Here is a 19,907-nt window from a genome sequence, read left to right as displayed (position 1 = left end):
AGGAAGTTTATTTATTCTAGTAATGTACTAAGTTATTTTTAAATGTTGTTAAACCTTCTTTCATTAAAAAAAAAGAAAAAAAGATTTTAACGTTTTATTGGCAAACCGTGTTTGCTGCTTCTTGTTTTCCACCGCAAAGCCTCTCCCCGCGAATCCCCGGGGCGTGGGATTCGCTCAAACCCCACGGCGAGGCGGGGATTCTGTCCCCCCCATTATCCCTACCGGGAGAGGGGCAGAAGGGGGGGCAGCGGCGGTCCCCGGGGGCGAGGGCGGCTCTGGGGGCGCCGGCGCTGCGGGCGACAGCACCACGGACAGCTCCACCCCGCGGGTGCCCGTGTGCGTGGCTGTGAGCGCGCGTGGGGGCTGCGCCTGTCTGTCTGTCTGTCCGTGGAGGTGGGGGGTGTCCTCCCGCCGACCCCCCGCAACCCCAGCCTCCCTGCCTCCCGGCGCGCTGGGCCGGGGCGGGGAGTTAAAGATGCCCTGCATGCACACACGAGAGCGGAAAAAAAAAAGTAAGGAAAAAGAAAAGTAATTTCCCCGCGTGCCGCTCACAAAAGCCAGGGAAACCCGACGGCGGCGGGAGGGGAAGGGGGAGAGGAGATCATACACGAACCGCTATTAAATATTAATATTTCCGCCCAGCCACCAGCTCCAGCTGCATCTTCAAAGCCGCCTGGGCACGCTCAGGGTGCCGGCCTGTGGCTCCGCAGGCGCGGAGGGGCGAGGAGGCGGCATCTCGCCCCCCCGGGCCCTCCACCACCCCTGTCGCTGTCGTTATGGTCATTGCTATCGCAACGATGCTGTAGAAGCCCGCGGGTTCGGCTACTCTGGAAGGGCGGCGCTGCCCTTCCGCGGAGCCTGTGCATCCCTGCGCGCCCCGCAGAAGGAGCAAACAGCCAGGCTTGCCCTTGGCGTGGGTAGTGAGAAGGAAAATGCCTCCCTGGCCGCCCCTTCTTTCCCTCCACCCCGCGCAACCTCCGCGGGGATCGTTTTAAGAGGCGATGGGGTGGGGGGTGGGGTGGGTCAGAGCGAGCCATGGCGGCGGGGTCGGGGTCAGCCGGACCCCCGAAAACAGCAGAAAGCCCCCCCAAAGAGTCAGTAGGCACACGCAGCAAACAGCCCCTGAACTGCCGCTTCGCCCTCTTAAACGAGCCATTCACTTAAAGGCTATTACGGGCGAATTAATAAATTACACAGCGAATTATTAAATCCAGATAATTACAAGGAATAAGTAAGTAATCATTAGTTATCTCAGCTAATTACTGTGGGTCAGAGCGAGCGAGAACGTGAAATCCTCCTCGGGAATTGAAATTAACTTTGCACAGTGAGTCTCTCTGCTTGACATCCCCAGTCTGTAGGCACATGGCAGCTCCCCTGTGAGATCGGCTTTCTATTTAACTTGGAGAGAATGGAAATAAAATTAAGTGGCGATGTGATAATAGGAAGCTGCTTAGAAAGCAAACGCGGTGGGTTTTCTTTTTTTACCGTTTACTGCCTGGAGATAGACTGCTCTCTAGTCTCTCCAATTAAAAATCCGGGGTAATTAGTCGACTTCTCCCCGAACCTGCCTGTCCCACACATGCAGATTATTAACAAACGAAAGAGCTGGAGGGTGGGGGGGACAGAGGCTCCTGGGCTTCAAGACACCCTGTGCGGGCACAGGGGCAGCCCCTCTGCCACGGCTCGGCTCCTCGCCCGGGCCGGGAAGCTCCGAGGCTTTGTTTTGGGAGACAATAAGCTGCCGAGCCTTAACGAGGGTCCCTGTCTCTTCCCTTGGTCTTTCGCCAGATCCCTCCAAGAGCTAACGTTGTCGCCCCCCCCCCCCCCATCTATAACATCACTTCCCGGCTTTCCTTCACGTGCATCTTTTGTAAACAGCAGATCTAGAGGTGGAGACGCTCATGCTGCCCTCGCTGGGCTTTGCCAGCATTAAAACAACAACAACAACCGCTGTGCGCGCACGGCGAGGAAAGAGATCTAGATTTCTTTGCCTTTATCAGTTGCAATTAGGTGGACAGTCTTCCCCCTCTTCCCCTTGCTCCAGTCTGGGATGATAATTAAAATTTAATGAAGCCTGGGAGTAGCAGAGCTCTGTCTGGGGACTGTGGAATAGAATATTTTAACTGTACATTTACACCAAGTGTCTGGCTTCAAAGACGTGACTGCTTTTAATCTCGAATTAGAAAAACCACAGACCTGGAATTAAATATTAGCCACCTTCGGCTCCTTTTCCTTCCTGCCACAGTCACCCCTGTGTTTGCCTGCCTTGCCCCACGACACGCACCCACCCACGGCTCGGGTCTCCAATTACACTCGCGTTAATAATAGATGGCTTTGAGGGTGCGGATTTTTCCCTTCCTCCCCCCCTACCCCCCCTTTTTCTTTTTTTTTTTTTTTAAATAGAGTTAATGCAATATTAATTGCTCGTAGCTGCTATAAGAATGCGCCGCGTTTTTCCAGGAACAAATCGATGGATGGGGGCAGCGAGCGAGGAGCAGGAGGCGCAGCCCCGGGGCCGCCCGGGTGAGTAAGGATGCGGGCGGGGGGAGGTGGTGGTCGCCTGCTTTTCTCCCCAAATCACCCCTCTGGGTGGGCTGGGCTACTGGTCTGGGAGGGAGGTAGCCCGCCCCCCCCGGCCGGAGCGCAGCGTTTGCAAACACCATCTCCCAGGGATGCCCGGTTGGTTTGAGGCCACGGCGTGGAGGGGATTCAGGGACATCACTCCCTTCCCTCCACCTTTTATTGTTCTTGCTGTTTTGGCAGGTGAGACCCCCCCCGAACCTTCCCGGAGGAGGGGGATCTGCCCCACGGCTTGGCACAGCCCGCAAAGGTAAAAGCGGTTTTTTTGGAGGGAGGAGGACACCTCGCAAGTAAGGGGGAAGGAAAGAAAAAGAATCCCAACCCACCATCCAAAAGCCCCAAGCAAACTTCGTAGGTGCCTACAGACAGCCGAGACCCCCTTCCCGCGGCGGGAGGGGGGGATGTTCACACGGCTCCTCCGTGCCGGGAGCATCCCGGGGGCTGCGGGAGGGAGGGAGGGCAGGAGTAGGGGGGTCACTCCATTCCTGTCCCGGGGAAGAGCCCCCAGCTGGCACTTATTGCAAGACAAAAATTAAAAGTAAGAAAAAAAGTGAGAGAAAAAAAAAAAATCCGAAAAAACTAAAATAACTGCCCCAAACTCAAACCCACCCCCAACCAAGACAACGGGGGAAGCGGGGGCGCGGCACAGCAGCTGGGACAGCCGTGGGAGGGTATGTGAGTGTGCCTCGCAGCTGAGACCCTGCCCCAGCCTCTCCGCGGGCGCGGAGCCCGGCGAGGATGTCCTCAGCCCTCGCGGGCGTTTGGCATCTTCCTCCCTTCTGAAACCAGCTCTGGAGAGGAATGAGCCTTTCACCACCTCCTCCTCCTCCCCTAGCAAACCCTCTCTGAGCGCCGCTGATGCTCAGCCCGGAGGGGTGGATTTTAGGGGGTGGGAGCAGGCGGAGTCTCCGCGCTGTTTCCGCGGGCGGGGCTGGGGGCTCCGCTCCCCTGCTCGGGGGGCCTCGCCTCGCTTCGCCTCTCCTCCCCGTTTATACAGAGCGGGATCATTTACATAAAGTCCTTAAGGCAAATAACTGTTGGGGCTCTAATTTATATCTGATCGAAAATTAGCCGTCATTATGCGCTCCATTAGCAGCGTCTTTAATGTGCTTCTAAGCACCATTTGTCAAGCGGCTTGTTAATATCCTTCAAGTCTTTAAAGTTGAGAGCTCATTAAAGAGTGCGCTCTGTTATTGATGTAATTTAGATGAGTTTGGAAGAGCGAGCGCGCCGCGGACAACCTGGAGGAGCAGGGAGAGGCTGCGCCCCCTTTCCCCTCCTTCCTCCTCTTTCCCCAGGTCACTCCAAGACCTAATGTCGTGGTCGTCCCCCCAATCTATAACATCGCTTCCCGGCTTTCCCGTTCCCCTCTTTTCCCTCCTCCCCCTCTCCTTTCCTCAGATCTCTTCAAGAGCTAACGTCCTGTGGTGCCCCCTCCCCCCCCAATCTATAACATCACTTCCCTGCTTTCCCGTTTCCACCTTTTCCCCAGATCTCTCCAAGAGCAAATGTCGTGATCCTTCCCCCACCCCCCCCACCCTGTAACATCACTTCCCTGCTTTCCCGTTCCCCCTTTGCCCAGATCTTTCCAAGAGCAAATGTCATGTGTCCCCGTCCCCCCCGTCCCCCATCTATAACATCACTTCCCGGCTTTCCCGTACCCCCTTTTTCCTCATTCCCGCCCCTCCCCTTCCCCGTTCTCCCCCCGGGGCTGCGGGAGAGGCACCCGGGCACGACCGCCCCTCACCGTGGCGTTGGAGGTGGGAGATCCTGTGTCCATTCCCCCCCCTTTCCTCCCCCGAACGGAGCGGTCTTCCCCTGCGCCGCCTTCCCCGGGCTTCCCCGGGGCGAAAGCAATAAAGCGGGTAATTAGCCTGCTAAAGACGGATGTAAATAACGGGGAGGAGGCGGCGGTGACAGGCGGGCGGCTGGGACGGTGCCCTCCGGGGAAAGGACACGGGGAACCCGCTGCACCCCGGCACAAACGCATCCATAGGGGGTTCTAACCGCTTTCCGCACAGGTGTGTATCAAAGCAGCGTTTACCTCGCTGCACAGTCCCAGGGACACACTGAGATCCATGGAACATCTTTCTCCTCTCCATGCAGACGCGCGGTGTATAAGCAACCACTTATACTGCATCCAACCCTCCTCACCCCTCGAGGAAGAGGGCCCCCTCTGTGCAGGGTGGGGTGCATACAGCCCTGGACCCCACACGAGACAGAGCTGCTCCTGAGGAGATGGATACACCTCCTGCAGATAGCGGTGTCACTGCCGGCGATGGGAGCCCCCTCCTAGAGCCACTATACTGGTCCCAGATGCTCTCTGGGCAGAGGAAGAGAAAAATGCCTTCAGGACGAAGGCCGAAAGCATCACCCCAGGTAGGCAGAGATGAGGAACAAAGGGCCACCAGAAGGCCCGAGGCTGATGCATTGAATTGTACCTGCAGATGTGCTCATAGTTATTGCCACCAGGCACATACAGAAAATATAGCATGGAGGCATGTTGCCCTGCACGTGGCTGGCGTGCCTTTTACTTTTCTGTTTGCATGTGGCGTTTGGCGATTTGAGAAGGACTCGTGGCGTGGTGGAAACCCCTGTCCTACCCATCTGCTCACTTGAAACCTTTGTAGCTTTTTCTCTTGCCTGTGATACCACGTTATTTTGGAGGGAGAGCTGTGGAAGAAGATGGGATAAACTTAATGTTGAGAACATACACGCGTTTTACAGGGAGTTAGCCTTGTCTGTGTTTAACAAAGCCATTCAAAATATTGTATAAAACGTAACTGGGCAAGTCAGCCTATGCCAGATGGGGAGGGAAAGCCATGGAGAAATCTCGTGTTGCAATGATGACAACATTTTATCGCAGCAGCGCTTACAGCTTTTAAGCAAGTGAAAAAACAGTTCAGTTTCTCTTCTTGTGAGCAGAAATGGTAGATGTGCAACCATGAATGAGATGTGTACGGGTCCCATTCCCACCCTGGCAATGGCTGTGACTCTTTCAGGGGGGCTTCTAGTGGTGACACATGCGGCAGCAGCAACATGAAGCCCCATGGGCCAAAGAAGAATGTTATGAAGAGAGCTTGCACAAACTTTAGCATAATAAAAGCCTCCATCTACACCCACACACCAGATGCTATGTAAAAAAAGGTAAAAGATGTCACCTTTTGAAATTGCTTTTGCATCCTGAGTTGTAAAATTTCTTTCCTGATTGCTCTTCAGGTTAGAAATACAGATTCTTTAAGAATACATTGTTAAATTGCTGCGTCTTTTAAAGTAACTGTGAATGGACATACTTGGTGCCTTGATACATGATTCTCTCAAATTTCTTGTACTTGAATACCTTATGCAAAGATGCCCACAAATGTTTCCTGCTGGCCCTTCCCCATGCAGAAGGGGCATTGCAGTGGAGGAGGCCCAGCTGGGATCTGCTTGCTGATTGCTGCAGCTCAGCCGGGCTGGCAGGGGTGGCCGCCTGCTCCTCGTTACCCTCCCAGCAGATTGCAATTTAAACCACTTTTCATATCGGCTCCTATTGATAGGCAGGCACAAGGTGGATGCCAACAGCAGGCTTGGGGGTGGTGGAGGGGTGAAGTGTGTGCCCTCTGCCCAGGTTAATCCCTAACTGCTTACGAAAGCTGGGGAATTTCTCACCTCTCGTGACCAGCGCAGTTGTGTTTGGTGAGGGGTGCAGCCCAGGCTGCCTGCTTGCTGCTGGTTCTGGAGGACACTGTTAAACCCAGTACTGGGCCTTGGGCCAACACCTGTGCTCCATGAAGGATATAACCATCCTCCCAATAGAGCTGAGAAGATGGGATCCTGGGAGGCCAGTGCAGCCCACTGGAGAGCAGGCTACTGCTGCAGGTCAGCACCTCCTGGCTGTGCCTACATCAGGAGTGGAAAGAGGGCACCAGCCTGGCCACGGACAGCTCTGCCTCTGCTGTGCTGCCCAGAGCCGATAAACACCCTCCTATGCAATGTTTGGCCAAGGGCTGGGGACAGTAAACTGCTCCAAACAGGCAGTTCAGTTGTGCCCATACAGTGTTGAGGATGAAGTGGAAGAGAGGAGAGGAATTAGCAGTCACGCAGTGTCGCCTGGCTCCGGGGCTGGAGAATGGATCCCAGCTGGTTCTGCAGACTGGCAGGGATGCAGCCACCAGAGACCACCCACCCCTTACCTAAAGCTTTTTCTTTCCCATGAAGCCTCTTCCCTGCTGGGCTGTGTTTGGCTTGGATATGAAAACCGGTGCCTCTCCTCTCAACCTGCTGAGCTGCTTTGTCCCCCTGAATTAGCCAGCATTACTTTTAACTCATTGAATAGTCTGGATTACCGCCAGACAGCCGATGGGCTCTTGCCCAGATGCAGGCTTGCAAGCCAATGGCACCAAGACTTGGTGAGGTCTGGACCTTGCCAAAAATCTATTGCTCATCCTTTGGATGTACCCTGCGTACCCGGTGGCCCCTGCACACGTGCCGATGAGTGGAGATGGGGCAGGCATGAGCTGGAGCCAAGGAGTCACTCTCCCGGGCAGCCCACAGGGGAGATGAGAACACCATGTACCAGGCAGCCCCAGGAAGACTGTGAGAGGGTTTTACTTTTTTAGACAGCTGTTAAAATGTTTTCATTTAATCAGCTACGGTACGTACGTCTCAGTTAAACAGCTGGCATCTGAGGTGATACGCGAGGATGTGTAATTTTGATTCCTACCTTTCTGTTTCAAAGCTGTCTCATTTTGAGCACTTTGATCCAAAGACTAAACTTATCGTGGCATATTTATGTAGATGACATTTTCATTCACTCCTTTATTTATTTATTTTTGCAAAACACATCACTTACGAGGTTTCTAGCACGAAGGAAGCAGTGCTTTGTGGAGAAAAACACATGGTCCAAACTCCAATGCTTGCGTGTGCCGCATCATTTTATATGTGTTGCAGGCTCAAATTGCAAGAGCAGTGGCAATGTGTAATGTGTGGAAGAATGCATACAAAAAGGGAAAATTGAGCTGGAGCAAGTGACAGTGTATTTAACACTGTGTCCCGATAGACTGGCTGGTGGGCTGCTTTGTTTTTTTTTTAAAGGGGCCTTTTTACAAGCCTTTCTGAGTCTTTATTGCAATACAGTGCTTTTGCCCCTCCATCTACTAATATCAGAGTGCCTCATGGTATTTAGCATACTGACCTCCACAGCATCCCCAGGAGACAGGGATGTGCTGTTGTCCACCTTACAGCAGGGGAAAACAGAGATGTTTGGGATAGATAAGGAACTGCAAAGTCATCTCTCGAGTCCTAGGACAGCATTCAGACCAACGCTTCCCCATCTGACAGCACCTCTAAAAAACTGAACCAGTAACGCCCTTGAATATCTTATTCCCAGGATGCTGGCAATATGACATGCCCAAAGAAACACGCGTCCACCTCAGACTGCAGCAAGAAGTGGTTTATTTCCCCAGCAGCAGCACAGCAGTCATTTTTAAAGCTTGGCCTCGGGGTACCGCAGTGGGGAGGCAGAATGACAGTGGAATGGTGAAAGCCGGCTTCCCTTGGATTCAGGTCTTTTGGTTGGGTTCTCTGGTGTCAAATAAGGTGCAAACACTGACTGATGCTTTTCCTGAGGATGGAGCATCAATAAAACCTCTTGCCTGGGGCAGGCTTTCTGGTACATGTGTGATTTTCTGCCTTTTCCCTTGTGTGGGACACACATGGGGTCTGTCCCCTCTGTCAGCTGCTTCACTGCACAAAATCTGTGGGGATATATTCACAGCTAAGCCCTTTCTCTATCTGTTCCATTGGTTTGAAGTGAGCTGAGGGTTTTAAAGCCAGTTTGAGGCTGGGAGAGGCAGAGGTGTAAGCAGACAGGGACAGTGATGTGAAGTGTGGTACCCCAGGTTCTCCTGAGGGACAGGCTCCCATCTGTCCCATCTAGTCTGAGTCACCTGAGGAAGAGAGGCTGCTCTGATGAATATTTCAACACCCGGGGTGCCTTTCACCCTTTCCTGCTCCCCAGACCACTTCTGGTGCAACAATCCTCATCCTCCTAACATTGCACCAGCCTGAATGCAGCTCTGCTGTCTGAGGCTGGCTTTAATTAAGTGGGTCCTCCTGCATACGGAGGTGCAAACAGCTCCATGTCCCAGGTGGAAAGAGACACTTCATTTCTGTAGTAACATTTTAAACATCCTCACCAATAGTTTGAAAAGATATTGGACTTCACATCAAGAGAGCTCTGACTGATGTTAAGATTTAACTGAGAAAACTCAAAAAGTTAAATTGAAAAAAAGTTACTCCTTAAAAAGCAACAGCAGCATTGCCAATGGCATTCAGTTCCTACCTTTACACAAGACTAATTCCTACACCTCCAAACCCTAAATCCATGGGAAGGAAGCACTGACACCAACCCATCCTTCACCCCCTGGATCCCTTCTTACTAAACATGCCTATGATTGGCTGTGAGCAAGTTTTACTGCCCAGAGGAAACAAGCAGCCTGGCTGCTGGTGCCAGGCTGCTCCACTAGGTTTTGTGCCAGGTCTCACTCAACCAGTGAGATTTCAACTGGGTGTGTGTTTCAGGCATGACAATCTTTCAACAGTCCTTGGCTGAATAAAGAAAAAATAGAAACCGTTTACCATATAATGGTGGAACTCTGCACATCTGAAAGAGGAAAATCACCTGCAAGAAAAAGGACCAATGTAACAATTGATGTGCTTCTTTTTCAATCCAGGCTTTCTAGGAAGATGCTGCTGGTGCACCTTTCCTTTCATTTCAAAATTACAAGCCTATCTTTGATCCAGGAAAACACTGTGCTCAGATAAAGGTCAAATATGATAGACCAACATTTCAGAACATGTGTAGTTCTTTATTTTGAGGTATCTGTAGGCATTTTTGGCTGGCATTTCATCACACCTCAATCTTCTTTCTACTGAGGTCGAATCACTCTCAGGCACCGCAAAACAACGCTACCTTACACTCTAGGCAGTAAGCTGTAACTAAAGCACGCAGCTGCAGCCCCATCTCTTTATTTTTTTTTGTTTTGTGCCAAATACCTCTGCAATTCCAGCTGCACAACAGTGTCACATGTATTAATCATTGTATTGCCCTGCTGACACCCCCAAGTTAGAAGTACTCTACTTTGCTGAAGTGGCAAATAGTCCTGTACAAAACTGCGAGAAGACTATCTATTGTAATTACAAATCTAAACTAAATATGCAGTATTGTGGCCTTTTCAATACCACATTTCTGTGGCAGTTTTTTTCCATTGTGCACCATTTAGTCATGTTGGGACAATTTGTTCAATAATGTAGAGGCACTTCATCATGGACATTTGAGGTGATTTACAGTTTGGTCTTTTAGCAGCACACCTGTAAATTGCTATAAATAATGCTAACCCCTATTAAGGAGACATCAGGGTGCTTCCAGGCTGAGAGAATTAATGGGCAGGCAGTTGTGGATGATACTGAGTAAAAGCAAAATCAATTTACAACTGATTGGGTTGCGCTGATATACAGATCTGCTAGTGGACCCCACAGCCAGGCCTGAAGATAGGGTTTCAGTTTCTGAAGGGCAGAGTCTGGCAGGCATTTAGCAGCAGGCTGGTGTACAGAGCTCAGGGACAGTCTAGGCTGAAGTACCTTCATTTTTCTTGAGGGCGTGACTTTTACAAATCAGCCGTTTGCAGTGAAGTTTAATTAGAAGTAGCTCATCATCTTTACTGCTTATCTGTGTCAAGTCTTCATTCTGCAAGCATATGAGGTTAACAATGAAGGAAGGCTATGAAGCAAAGTAGACAGACCAAACTCCCAGGCTCTAGTAAATCAGAGCAAATCCTGCTGTCTCAAAAGTTGCCAGCACCTGAAAACTGGGGAAAGCAGTTGTGCAGTCAAGAATCAATGCAGACAAACAGAACTTGTCCACTTTTCAAATGCACAAAGCCAGAGTTTACTCACTTTTCAGCGGTAAAGAACAATTTCATTTTCCCTAGCAACATCAACAACCTTATGATCATTTTGGAGATATGATTTACCTTTGGTTAGGAAGCAGTTTCAGACAGAGACTGTGGAAGAATCTGCACATGCCAACTTTTTGGCAGGTGATGTGAGGGGTGGGTGAATGAGCTTCTGCAGAATCCAAAGTTACTCAAAATTGTGAAGATGGGGGGCGAGATTTTGGATGAAGGGGGAGAAGGAAACAAACGAGTACAAGGAAAAGTGAGGAAAAAAGTGCAAATGGGAAAGGAATACAGCAGGCTCAAAATCTCAGTTTTACTGTAATTTGTATTTGGGTCCCAACCTAAAGCCTTTCTGCAGGGGAGTGAGATTCTGACTTTGTTCTGGTGTGAATATCCATCTACCTAATCAACAGGCTTGTTTTTTTAATGCTCCAATGCTGCATGTGGAAAAAGGTTATAAAAGAGAATCAAGCTCCTAAACAAGGAACCAGTCATGGCAAACCATGAAAAATCATGGAAAGTATTTCCCCCTAGATGGGTTATCCTTATGCAGAGGTGTAACAGAGCAGCTAAAGATGGCAGGACCACTTTAAACCATGAAATAAACTTTTCAGCTCATAGAATCATTATGAACACTTGGGCTTCAAAGGTGTTGAAGATGATTTACAGGTAGAAATTCAAAAGGCCTGAGTACAACCGTCAGGAAGCAAAGGCGTAAAGACATATGATTTAGGGCTACTACATGGAGATTTTTACTTCAGCTTGCAACATAGGGAAGCTTTCAAACCTTTGCTTCAGAAGTCACATGATGACCTGAGAATTGCAGCTTCCACTGCAGGAAAGCTGTTGAAGGAAAGAGCTTTAGCACATGTTCTAGAAGCAGAGGAAAAAATAAAAGGACTTCAGCTTGTCCTCCTTGAATGCAGCTCTCAGAAGGACTTCTTGACCTATACAATGATGTGAGACAACACATATTATGATCATATTTAAAGCAGACTACGTACATGCGCTGGTCTCACAGAAGATAAGAGAAACTCTAAACTATGATCTGAAACTTTTATCCATTCATACAGCTCTGTGGAGCCACTGTAGTGCCACAAAAGGCAGAGGAAAGCTCCACTGTGTCATGGGGAACGAATTCATGCAGACAAAGCCGTCGTGCAGCAGAGTCTTGCAGCCAAGCATAGGCCCTCTCCTCCGCAGGGGTGTAGCTGTTACTCATCAGATGTGGCCACCTCCAGACAACTGTGTGCTGGGCCAAATGCTCTCAACTACACCTGGGATTTGGCTGAAGTGAACTTGTGAACTAGGCTTGCGAGAGCCTCCTTCTGGCTCACTTAGTTGATACCACGACAGGCTCACCAGGAGTCTGGCCTCAGTTTCACAGGTTCTTTCAGCTGATGAAGACCATTATATATTTCCAGCATCTTTTTCCTTTGAAAAAGTGGTTAAGTCCACTCTCATTCACAGTCCTGAAGATATTTCACTCATGGCTGATATTAAGAAACTTACAACAGGGACTGTAGAAATGAATCACACCATCTGAAGGTAAGATTAAACCCATCAGCTTTCAAGGGCAAGTGCATTGTCTCACTGATGGAAATACTGCCGCTCTCTACAGAAGGATGTGGGATATGGGAGAAGCAGAGGAGGTGACTAAGACAAGAATGTTTTTTGCAAATATATTAGTTTAGAGTTCTTCTTCTGCTTCACTCACCTTCACAGCTTGTGGTGGTTGGTTTTTTTTTTGTTGGTTTTTTTTTTTTTTCCCCCTAGAAACTATCACATTTTCTGGCACAAATGTCCCAGAAAGTAATTTTTAGGCAGGTTCCACTATACTGCAATTTTCTAATCAGGAGGAAAGGGTAAAAAAACCCTTAAAAATGGCTTATACAAGTGATCCCAACCAGCAACAATGGTTGAATATCACCTGCTTTGAGGCAGTTTGGGGGCTGTGTGTATGCATGCAGCTTGCGTCAGCACAGCACTCCTGGTCCCCAACTACTGTGCCAAGCCTGGTACACACAAGTTATCTCAGATTGTTCCTAGTCTTAACATCTTACAGTCTAACTGGCTCCTACTGCACTTAAAACATTCCTACTGATCCTGGACATCTTTCCTGCCCCTGCCAGAGTCACCTTTGCTGGCCCATAAGTTTGTGTTTTTGGAGACTGCTCTGGTTTGGTCCAGGCTGGTTTCACTCATGGTTATCAGCTCTGAGAACTAATGAGAACTTCCTCTAGAGGCACATCCATAAGATTTGTTCATGGTGTTGCCCCTTTGTTATACAGGGTACAGAGTGCCAACATGGACTGTATTGCTTTTGTAGAGCCCAAGCTCCGGTAGTATGGTAGGTACGCAGCTGCTTGGCTGACCTACAGCCATCATTTAAAAAAACCCCAAACATTTGCCACCTAAGGGAGCTGCTGGTTGCTGTTAGAGCCTCTGTAAGACCAGTGCAAGAGCAGCTGCATTTTACAAGACTGCGTAAGTATCCACTCACTGCTGGCTCTGTATGATCTACTCCATTATTGCTGTCAAGCCCAGGTGCACCCCTCCCTGCCCCCCATGAGAACAGGGTGTGCTAGTGCTGGGTTTCAGTGTGACAGGAAGAATTCAAAGTGGCATAAATCCTCGCCATTCTGCTTAACTGTCCACATCTCCAGCAGTTGTTTAGCCATTTCTGCCACATGCACTGAAAAATGTGAATGCATCAGTGATGTTGCTCTCCCAGAACAGAGGTTTGTAGAGGCGAAGTAAAAGCAAAGGCTCTAATTCATCAAAATATTCTAATATCACAGAGCTCCTCTGAGAGTATCAGGGCTCGGCAGACATGAAAGCTCATTGCAATTCAGAATGTAAAAGTTACGGGGCTGCTGAGAGAGAGTGGGGCCTGGAGACAGAAGGTGGGTAATCCTGAACTTCCCTTGTCATAAATAAATTTTGTTTTAATCTGTAGTGTGAGCCTGGCATGAGCACAGTCTGCCCAGAAAGCAGACGGCGATGCCAGGAAAACTGATTTCCTGGTACTCAGGTGGAAAGGGAGAGTGCCTGCCTAATTTTCTCAGCCAGCCGATGCTGAGAAGCCGGGAGGCAGACAACTCTTATGAAAGAAAACAAGAGAAAATGAAAGTGATCACTATGCTTCAGAGAGGGCTCTTTGAAGATGCTTTTAGAGGCACTGCTGAGGTTAAGTCCAGATTCAAGCCACTTCAATTACAAATGGTAAGCTTGTGCCAAGGTGGGACAATGTTTTCTGAAACAGCCCAGGAAGACCAGGGAGCAATGTTGCCAGGGATAGAATAGCAGAGTGTAGGAGGCAGCAACATTTCAAAAGGAATATACCTCTGAATATGGATATGTATTGCCCAAATCGGAGGCTAAATGTGCCAGTTACGAAAGCTGGTGCTGAATCAAGCTGCCTCTCAGAGACAAGGCTTACCTCTCATCAGTTTGTCTGGGCTGGGAGATCTCAGTCCTAGCTGCGTTCAGAGCCAAGTGGGAGCCAGGAGCTGCTTCCAGATGCTCCTCCTAGGATGCCCAAGTTTCCAGCCCCCGGGTCTTCTGTGCGCTACTGAAAATCTGCTGTCCACTGTTTTTCTGTCTAACCATACTGCAGGTGGCCAAGCTGAAAAGCTGAGCTGGAGAATGGGTAGTTGCTGGGACAACTTGAAACTTTCCCTTCCTCTTTCTGATCCTGCAGAGAGCTGAGCACACTCTCAGCACCCAGAGACTTCAGGTAGGGCCATCGCCAGGACTTCAGGTCTCACCCAGGTTAGCTGTGCTTGAAAGCTGCTCTTGTTGCCAAGTTGTCTTTCATGTGGTAATGAAACAAGCATGCAACTTCATTGTTAATCTCGGTGAAACAAACCTACTCATTCAGCAGGGACAGGGAGGGGGTATTTTAATTACCAAAATGCTTTCTCACCCATTGAGGTTAATTCTTCCAAGCCAGCACTGCAGCAAGAGGATATGAATCTGGGACTTACTTTCTCCATCCCACAGGTGAGCTAAGACCAATCAGCAGGCTTTCGATTAAAGACACACTTGCACCTTTTTCTCTTTCTCCTCCTCTGCTAAATGGACTTGAGAGCTCATGACCATTCTGCACTTTTATTCTGTAGTTTTACAAAATGAAACCTTAAATGTTTAGAAGGAGAAGTTTATCTCCTAAGGTTAAACTCCTGGCAACGCAATTTACCATCATGGCTGCTGGGCTCCTTCATGCTGACTCTTCAGTGATATGCCTGTGTCAAAAGAAGACTCACACATGGAAATATTAATTAATGTGTTTATTTGTTTATCTTCAAAGACAGCGCATACATCCTATATACTCGTAAGAATAAGTGTGGCAAATACAAAGATATTATGAAGTTAATGCTGTCAAAAATGACACAGTTCTGAAAATAATTCCTCCTCATTCTCTTTTTTTGTAGGATACCTGACTGAATCTTAGGACAAAGTCCTTGAGGTACACTGCTTCTGAAGACTGATGAGTTCTCACCTCGTGTGTAATAGCTTAATCTCACATAACTACTTAAAGACTTCAACCTATTTCTTGCATTTTTACATGTTTATTATTGTTTCTTCGAGTTATGTTCTACTTTTTCCTAGCAGGAAACTAAAGTGGGCCTTTAGTAATATCTATCATTAATCTTATTTATTCCGTCTATTTCTAGGTAATTATATATAATGTATTTCTTAGTCTATATTTGGATGGCCTATTTAGAGATGAATGGATTCCTTCCAGAGTGGCAATGACCTTTCTGTGACTCAAACATTAATTTTCTAAATGGCTTCACAGGTGAAATACCTTATATATCATCCTAATTAACAAGATATACTCTATTAATGGTCAGAAAACATGCTTTTCATAATTATAAACAGAGTCCTTTCTGAGATACAACCTTCCCCTCTGTTATGAATTGTTAGTCAATACCATCTGACACATCGATGGTGAATCCTACTCAAACCCTATGCAAAAAACAGTCTGAATTGCCAGTCTCAGACAGGTTAGGCACCCACAAGATGTAGGTTTTAGAGACATCAATGTTACACTTCAGAACTGTTCAGAGATTCATCTGCTGTAATATCTTTGACAAATCTTTGTTTTGAAAGAGACAACTGGCATTATAGGCTCAATTGATTTACCTGCTTTCCTAACTTCATTAAAGTCAACTGTGCCTATAATTTCTCAGAGCACAGAAAAACTTGCAACTGCAATTTGTACTCTCACATGAGTCCTCCTTTATGACTGAAGTCCTAAGGGTCAAGGGATTAGAGGCTTTCCGGAAAAACTTTCTGGAAAAACTCTGGATTAGAGGCTTTCCGGAGGAAAGATTGCAATGATAATGAACCAGGCAGAGTGGAGAATAATTATGTTCCATACATGGAGCTTCTTAAAGAAATTAGAGCATCTCTTACGTAGAGAAAGAACAGAAGTTCCATTACACTAACTTGAGTTCCGATCTTAGCAGATCTCATGAGTGATACTATGTCTAACAGGAGATCACCAACAAAAGTGATGTTGGAAGCACCACTGCTAATTCAGAAAGTGGTGATTTTTCTTCTAAAGAAATACCGAGTTGAAACTGTAGCCAAGTACCAGTGAGCCCTGTGCTTTCGGCTGGATCACGCGAGGCGTTACACCGAGGCCTGCCTATGACCCAAGGGGCTCTGACTCCTAACAGCTGAGAGGTTTATTCCAGGATCCTGTCCAAAGTATAATGTATGGCACGACATTCTGCCTAACCTCCTTGGCCCATTAATTTGATGGGGAAAGCAGAGCCTTCTTTTTCTCCCTGAAAACGTCTGCAAGGAGCAGAACAACGCCTGCATTCTGCCAGACCGATAGTTACTGAGACAAATTGTTACTGGGATGGGAGGCAGGGACATTTAGCTCAATAAATATATTTTTTTTCCCAATGCTTCCTGAATTTGAAGAACACAACTAGCATTTATATTATTATAGGATGATAAAAATCCCCTTATATTTATTAAAAGCTTTATGAGTAAAAAGCACTGTTAAAAAGTATGGGAGAGCTCATCTCCAGAGGATGTATTTGTGACCATTTTTTTACAAGCATAAAAATAGTTATCACTTAGTAACAAATGCAGATTAGCAAAAAATAGTGATTATGGATGCTATTTAATGTAACTGCATAATAACTTTGGGGCACATAAACAGAATGCTCAGTTGCTGCAGAAATGTACTTGAGGTTCAAACCCCTTAAGGATTTAGAAACATGACCTTGAAAAATTGATAATTGTCTTTTCTAGAATGTCTGCTTGTTTTATGTTATTTTATACTTTTTTTTTACTATGAAGGATAAATTCAATTACTCCATTTCTATTGACAATTTTCTGATAAAAGAAATTACGAATATCTAAAAATAGCAGCCTCTCACAAGCAGTCATGCTATATTTATTCAGATTAAAAGAGTTTGCAGATTAATGTGATTTTCAGATATCATTTGCAAAAGTTTCCTGGTTTTATAATTTTTTCGTATTTCATATTATTAAATACAGTGTTAAAATATAAGGGGTAAACCCTTATATTGTTGTTATTTATATTTAATTCATGGTCCTGTTTCTCTTCCTGGTTTTATTAAAATGTTTACTTCTTTTTAACACCCAGTAAAGAGATTTGTATGCTTATGTGCATGCATAATTGCATGAAGGAACACTCCTGTACAACTTTTTAGACTCGTAAAAACATTCTAAATGAATATTGTTGTGACAAGCTTGATGTTCAGACAATAAAGACCTCTAAGGAAAAGAATAAAATTATTGCGATATTTGTATTTACATTGCATGTACACAGCATCTTGATCATAAATGGTCTAATAAGAGATAGTTAATGATAAATTTTTACCATATCTTAACAGGGAGAACTTCTACTGTCACGTGCCAAACAGTTACTCAAATTGCAATCCTTAAGAAAGCCAGTGAATTGAGTTATTACTACGACAAGAGCTACAGCTTGCTCAGACTGTCATAAAAACTGGTTACGAGTGTAATGGACCTCGCTTCAAACTCTGAAACTGGGAACCTCCGTTTATAGGGAAAGGAATGGTCAGCTACTGGGATTCATAAAGCTTTGTTTATATAGTCTTAAAGAACAGATTTTCTAACACACAAAATTATGAAAGTGTGCATCAATTTTCCTAAATGAAATTCAAAGGTTCCAAATTCTGCTTTTATGTATATTTTGCAAAGTAATGACTGCTGTCTTCTGTCCTCTGTCTCTTCTTTGGGCCAACAGTGGAAAATGCCCTCTGAGGACTGTGAAGACCATAGGAGTCAGACTACTGTGGGACATGTGGGGAACACTCCTTTAAGAATTCCACCAGCTCAAAAGCGGAGATGATTCCCCCCTTCACTCCAAAATCAGTGCTTCAGATTATTTATCAAAAAGAATCTATGCAAAATTTTAGTTTACCTGAGTGTGTGAATGAACACAGGCTTTGCTGAAAAGGAAATTTCAGGTTACGTTTTGAAAATGTGACATACAGGTATTCCACTAGACACATTTTCATTGTTAAATACAGTTGTTTCAGCTGTGTCTATAGACTGATGTTGCATTTGAGACAATGAATGGCATTTCAAATGCTTTGTTTGTACAGGCTTTCAACAGTTTCCTGAATGGGCTCAACTAGATTTTAAACAAACTTAGTTGTGTTTTGGGTCCAATCTGTGTTAGAGATTAGGTCAAAATTGCAATAGAGTACCACCAAGGCTGGATGTATTCTATTCCAGTTACAGCTGAACTGCAACTGTTGATCACAGATGCTATAATCACTGATAGTCCAATGAATAAGGCATCAAGCTTGTAGTTTATTTTTTCTGAAAGGAACAAACATCTAGAATCTGATTTTACAAAGTGTCGAGCATCTTGGATTCCTATTCAATAGGCATAAAGGATGTTTAATATCTTAACTGGAGGATCTTGACACTTCAGAGGACAATAAGCACTAGGGGTACAAAATGCAAACTTTCTATTCCATATTACTCCTTTCCTGTTGTATTTATTTCAATGACACCAGTTATTGTTAATAAAAGAATGTAAAACATATTGAAGCCTCACTTCAGTCATAAAAGAACTTAAAACTCCCTAATGTTTTTATTTCAACACTGTGCTCTCATTTAAATGACAAAATTCCTACCGAAATTCCTACTTTGTTGCATGACTCTTCAATGATCTTCCTGTACTCATTATACATCTATCAGCTTCTATGTTAGTAAGCAGTCATTATCTATAATGAAAAACAGCCAAAGAAAAGGTAAATGTTGCAAATTTATATATACAATTTCATATCTACTTGTCTTACATTTAAGTTCAGCATCTGGTTAATATATTTGTTTCTATCTCGAAGGCTTATTTCTGTAAATTAAAAGCAATTACATGATCAAAGGCAATTAAATTCTAAAACTGGGAAAACAAGTAAAAAATCTGAAGGAAGTGTGAATTTGTTCATTTATGTGCTAGAAAAGTATTGTTGTTCGGACAAAATAAAACAGAGAGGATGTGCAATTGCCTGTCAAAATCTGGTTAAATTTTGATACCAATGACATTTTGTGAAAATCAACATATTGGTATAATGACTATGGATACAGAGCAAATACTGTACCAGGAAGGATCTAGAACTGGTGTCTTTGGACGAGGCTCACGGGGACTTTGAAGCACTTGTTTCTTTATCAAGTTCTGTTATTTAAAAAAAAAAAAAAAAAAAAAAAGTACATTAGTGCTTTAGACTTACAACAGTGTTAATAGTAAATAGCCAAGAAGGTTTATTTGAAAAAGGTGTAATGCAGTAGAAAGTCACAAGAGAAGGAAACCTAAGACAACACAGAGGTGAACCACATAAGATGTAACCCTAGAAATACAAAGCTGACAAGGATTTCTGTTCTTATTTCTTGCACTCCTGTGCACCAGGTCTCAAACAGGCCAGTTTTGCAGGATGGGTCCAGGCAAGACCAGCAGGGGAGCCAGCCAACAAGGAAGATACATTTGAGAGAAGATGATGGGAAAGACAGTACTGAAAGATGGAAGGCAGTAAGACTATCCAAGGGAAGAAGTGAGCAATCGAGAAAGCAAGAGCATGATGAGGAGGTTGGATATTAAGGTTTCCACCTCTCAGTTGGGTTCTCCTAATGGGACGTGATCAAGCTCCACAGATTCTGGCAGCCACACGTTTCTTTTGTTCCTATGATCTGTGATGCTCAGCCTTGTTCCTTCCTTGCTCCATTACTGCACCAAACTCCCATCTCTTAGATGCACTTTCTGCTCTGTTCCCAGTGACTCTTCAGCAACATACCTCCCCCTGCCTAGTTACAACCCCACCAGCCCCTGGGAATTGTTTCCTGTTTTGGGAACTACTGATCTGG

General features: G+C 46.1%; 1 protein-coding gene across 3 annotated transcripts in view; it reads right to left on the bottom strand.

Annotated features, from left to right (window-relative positions):
* Nucleotides 1–14,767: 14,767 nt before the first annotated feature.
* The window catches only part of TTC29 (tetratricopeptide repeat domain 29), a 228,575-nt gene continuing 223,435 nt past the window's right edge, over nucleotides 14,768–19,907 (bottom strand). Inside the window, exons 12-13 of one of the 3 annotated variants that reach the window (XM_054066170.1) lie at nucleotides 19,151–19,224; nucleotides 14,769–18,775 (exon numbers count right to left, since the gene is read on the bottom strand). In XM_054066170.1, the coding sequence (XP_053922145.1) occupies nucleotides 19,187–19,224 (38 nt within the window). In that variant the 3' untranslated portion in view covers nucleotides 14,769–18,775; nucleotides 19,151–19,186. Of the gene's footprint in view, nucleotides 19,225–19,907 lie in introns of all 3 variants that reach the window. The other 2 variants (XM_054066171.1, XM_054066168.1) reach the window with 2 other exon arrangements.

The sequence above is a fragment of the Cuculus canorus genome, chromosome 4, assembly GCF_017976375.1.
Source record: "Cuculus canorus isolate bCucCan1 chromosome 4, bCucCan1.pri, whole genome shotgun sequence".
NCBI classification, from domain to species: domain Eukaryota; kingdom Metazoa; phylum Chordata; class Aves; order Cuculiformes; family Cuculidae; genus Cuculus; species Cuculus canorus.
Note: the sequence above shows the minus strand (reverse complement) of the source record. Positions and strands in the feature narration are given on the sequence as shown.